The following is a 4445-nucleotide window of genomic DNA, read 5'->3' as shown; positions in this document are numbered from 1 at the left end:
ACACACACACACACACACACACACACACACACACACACACACACACACACACACAGGCAGAGACACCGGAGGATGTTTTTAATAACAATCATCTACCTTGGCCCAAAACACAAGGTCTCGTACTGAACACAATGTATCATTTGTCGTCCTACTCTGTATATTTCATATAAAATTATATCACTATTATAGACTTCACTTAGTGAGTATGACTACATGTRTTCAATATGATCCTGCAATGTTTTCAACCATAATAATAAATGTGATGGACTCACATGTTTGAGCATTGAGGACAGAYGGGGTTGCAGAGTTGCGGGGAAACAAGGCGTACAGGCTAATGACGTATTCTGTGTCGGGCTGAAGAGACTCCAAAGTGGCCGATGTGGCATCGGCAGGCAGGGACAGCTCCAGCAGCTGAGCCGCTGGCTGRCCTGATCAAGGAGCGAAGCAAACAAATGTGATGGATATGGAAAATACAAATTAAAACTTTACRGTAAGAGCAAGAAAAAATTAAATTAAACTTACAGAGTTATTAAACTGACAGCTACCTGTGCAACAAATAGATTAACTGTTGTGTCTTTTTATTGCAGATGGTTTAATGAGACTGAATCTTTGCAGGAAAGAATAGGTGGTTTTGCATTTTTCTTGTGGCTGCATTGAATAAAATATAAAAATAAAAATATTAAAGATGCACAATGTCAAAGCTACAAGGTTAGCATGTGTGAACCTTTCATCAAAAGGAAATTTTAAATCTTTATTTGAAAAGTCACTGCTGTCAAACATGTATTCAGTGGTTTATTTAAAGCTTTTGACCACAATAAAACAAATATTTATTTCCTGTCTTTGTCATTTTTAGTGAATTGTACAAATGGGAGAAAAGTGGGTGAATTAAATTCATTGTAGGTTTATTCTTAAATATAATAAAGAGCTGAAACAATTAAGAGTCCAAACATTTTCCAAATGCACTGTAATCACTCTAACACAGCGAGGAGTCTAACAAGTTTGACGGTGAGCTTAGTGTGAGCTTCCTGAAGCAGTGAAATGAGACTGGCACTCCTGCCACATGTTCAGAGGGAGAAACTACAGTAAATTAACCCTCAGGGGAACAATTTTCTCTCCTGACTCTTTGTGTAATCACCCAGATCTCTTGACACAGCCTGTCTACAGAAATYCTAGAATTCAATTACAAATTACCATGTGATGTGGCTTAAATTTAGCCTGGTCTACCCAACATTCTTGATACGGTTTCAACTTGCCACTAATAACTTAACTGTTTTTGACTGTCGTGCCTCAGTTTATCCTAATACTTCAATCTGATAAGATCCGTGTTTGTAACAAAACAATTAAGCAAAAATTTAATTAGAGGACAAATGAAGACTGAGAAAACAAGTATACTGTGTGTTAGCCTGACCTCGAGGCCCATATGTAAGTCTGTAGCCCTGGACAAGAGATGAAGGTGGATCCCATCCAACAGACAGGGAGAAGTAGCCTGCCTGCACCAAGCTTAGACTGGAGACACCTGGTAATGACCCTGTATGAGGTAAAGAAACAAACAGTTGCATTAATGTTATACCAAGGGGAATTGGCATTTTTGTTCATCACTTCTTGCTCACTGGTTCTCTGCTTGGCAGAAGTGGACTCGCCAACACTGTTGGGGTACTGGGCGATGATAGTCACTAGGTAGTCTGTTCCTGACCTGAGCTCTTGCACCGTGAAGGTCCTCTGAGTGGCCGAGACAGTCTCCTGCAGAGAAAGATAAATCTTACATTGGTAAAATGTATTTTCTAATTTCAGAATTTCTTAAACATTGGACTCTAACAACATTATTTAGCCAATAAAATGTTTTTTTTAACTACAAGTAAAGATAAATTTATTGGTTCCCTTCTTCATCTTCTTCTTGCAGATTTATGATGCTTGGCAAACAACTTAGGGTGCATTACTGCCACCTTCTAGATTGGATTATTGACCAGATGCAAAAATTTTACTATATTCTTTCTAAATTACCTGTTCGTCTTAAGAACCTAAATATGCTGGTAAAAAATTGTATAGGTTCCCATCTCCAAATGTCAACGCATCCTTTAACAAACAGTCTCACCTGTCGCAATTCTGCATTGATTGGCTGGCCCAGGCCAGAGAGTGGCACATACTGAATCACATAGCCACTCACGGGGCCCCCGGCAGGATTCCAGCGGAACCTAAGTGAGTCTGTTGTCTGGCCTGTGAACTGAATATTGGACGGACCAGAAAACGCCTCTGAAAGACGAAGACAGAGACATGAACCAACCTCTAAATATAAAACTATCTTCGGTAAATGTGACTTTATCAAAAGGTCAAAGTGAACACACATACCATCACTCACATAGACTCCTCCTGCGACTGAACACACTCGAGGACCAACAAGAGGAAGGAGTGTGTTTAGCAGCTTAAAGTCTCCAACAAAGGAGGTGAAATCATTGCTGGGCTGTGAGGAAATTTGAGCCAGTTCGTTCCTGTCTGCACTCTTTATGCCTAAAGTACAGAAAAGAAAAACCATAAGCAGTTTATTGCTATGATAAAAGAATAAGAATAAAAAAATACCCACAAAAGACACCCACCTACTGCAAAAACCTTTACTCCCTGACTGCGCAGCTTCTGTGCCGGCTCCTGCACACGATCCTGAGATTTCCCATCTGTGATCAGGATATTGACCTGAAAGTCAAAAAGGTTGCATTTACTTAGACTTACATTTTTAAACAAATCAAAACATAAGAATGAAACACTGTGGCGCTTGAACCTTTGGAACGTCCCGCAGGGATGCAGGGTTGAAAAAATTATCTGAGACAAACTTGAGACCAGCTCCAGTGCGCGTGTTTCCACCCTTATAGCTTATATCCTGCACCGCTTTGATAAGCTCAGTGCCATTCAGGTATGTAYTAAAGGTGAACTCAACCCTGGGGAAAGAAAAACAGAGACGATTAGCTAATGTTTCCCCTTCAGTAAAGACCAAGGGCAATTAATAATCTTGTCAATCACCTTGAGGTGTCGCTGTACTGTACAGCCCCAAACCGAATTCCTGACGCGCTGACGGCGCTGGCGAAGGGCTTCACAATTCCAGCCATGAAGCCCTTCACCTGTAGAAAGTTTGACCGACCAATACTCGAAGACCCGTCAATCAGGAAAACTATATCTGCTGCCTGCACATTATTACACCTGCCTGCAGAGTGACATCCATGAGTYAAAACACAAAGCATTTGTTTTCTAAAGGAACAAAGTTGTTATGTAATTATTCTGCATTGTCTCTACAGGGACGCATATAACTTTTTTGTTATGTGGTGGTATTAAATAGGACATATCAAGCTTTTAAATCCTTTCTTTTCACATTTAAATAATTCAGTCTATATGAAGTGGAACTGTAATGCTTTGGTTTGAATTCCTCCTTATTGTAACTCCACAAGCTCCTCTTTCACCTCTTTGAGGTGCGTGAAGGCTGGATTATACTTTGAGTCGCACGTCTTTTTCCCCTTGCTGAGTGACAAAACATTGTGTAACATCCATCTGCTCTCCCACTGCTATCCCCTGGTGACAGCCGTTGTGTGCATTTCCCCTAGTCAGAACTCTGTGATGCAGACCTTGCGACTCGGAGCGTATGATTGGTTAGAACTTTGTGGGTGTGTTTGTTCATGAGGAACACCACAGCAGTCTACTCTGCCTTCTGCAGGTTATTTTGTTTAAAATTATAATTTTATTTTGTCTCAAGCCTGTTGTTAAAAGAGCTAGAAGATCAGCTGCTTTATTCCTATGGAATGTGAGCAGCTGATTTTCACATATTTTTCCATTACCACCGTTAACATRGAATAAAAAAAAACATGTTTCCTCCGCGGACTCTTCACCCAACAAAACACTGATCATTTAGTGATTAGAAAACAAATATCCAGCCATCATTATTGCTGTTYATRTACTTACATGRGCTGTGGGAGGGCAGAGGGAGGATCTTTAATAATTTATGACCCTTCTCAGGAAAAAGACGTGCAAAATGATGCAATCTCCACGTCATAATGAAGTATAATCTGAGCTTTATCAACTCATTTTTGTTTCTTTAAATGCAAAYAAGGCACTTTTTACCCCACCCCCCTCCAGTTCTCACTCCCACTTACAGTAACATTGTCCACTCAACCCCTTTTGGACAGTTTTATAGTTTGATAGCAGAGATATGACAAAGAACCTCTGTTCCGGGACGACTGTGGAAACTCTGTAAATTATGGTGCAAAGAAAGATTTTACATAAAATCAAGAACATTGTGGACAACCCTGACCATCCTCTTCATCAGTCTGTCATAGAAAAACAGTCTTCAGTCAGAGRCTTCTTCAATTTGTTGTAATACAGACCGCTAGACAAGATCTTTCCTGCCCACAGTCATCAGCATCTACGATAACTCTTCAGTTAAATGAGTTACAACAACACCTAATTTC

General features: G+C 40.2%; 1 protein-coding gene across 1 annotated transcript in view; it reads right to left on the bottom strand.

Moving 5' to 3' along the window:
• The window catches only part of col7a1 (collagen, type VII, alpha 1), a gene marked incomplete in the record, with an annotated part of 65431 nt that overhangs the window by 55533 nt on the left and 5453 nt on the right, over window positions 1-4445 (bottom strand). Inside the window, 8 exon segments of the mRNA XM_014009010.1 lie at window positions 273-423; window positions 1404-1528; window positions 1611-1740; window positions 2093-2250; window positions 2347-2505; window positions 2592-2685; window positions 2771-2927; window positions 3010-3190. Coding sequence (XP_013864464.1) covers window positions 273-423; window positions 1404-1528; window positions 1611-1740; window positions 2093-2250; window positions 2347-2505; window positions 2592-2685; window positions 2771-2927; window positions 3010-3190 — 1155 coding nt within the window.

The sequence above is a fragment of the Austrofundulus limnaeus genome, unplaced genomic scaffold (genome assembly GCF_001266775.1).
Source record: "Austrofundulus limnaeus strain Quisiro unplaced genomic scaffold, Austrofundulus_limnaeus-1.0 Scaffold55, whole genome shotgun sequence".
In the NCBI taxonomy this organism is placed as follows: domain Eukaryota; kingdom Metazoa; phylum Chordata; class Actinopteri; order Cyprinodontiformes; family Rivulidae; genus Austrofundulus; species Austrofundulus limnaeus.
The sequence above is the reverse complement of the archived record's forward strand: the minus strand, read 5'-3'. Positions and strand labels throughout refer to the sequence as shown.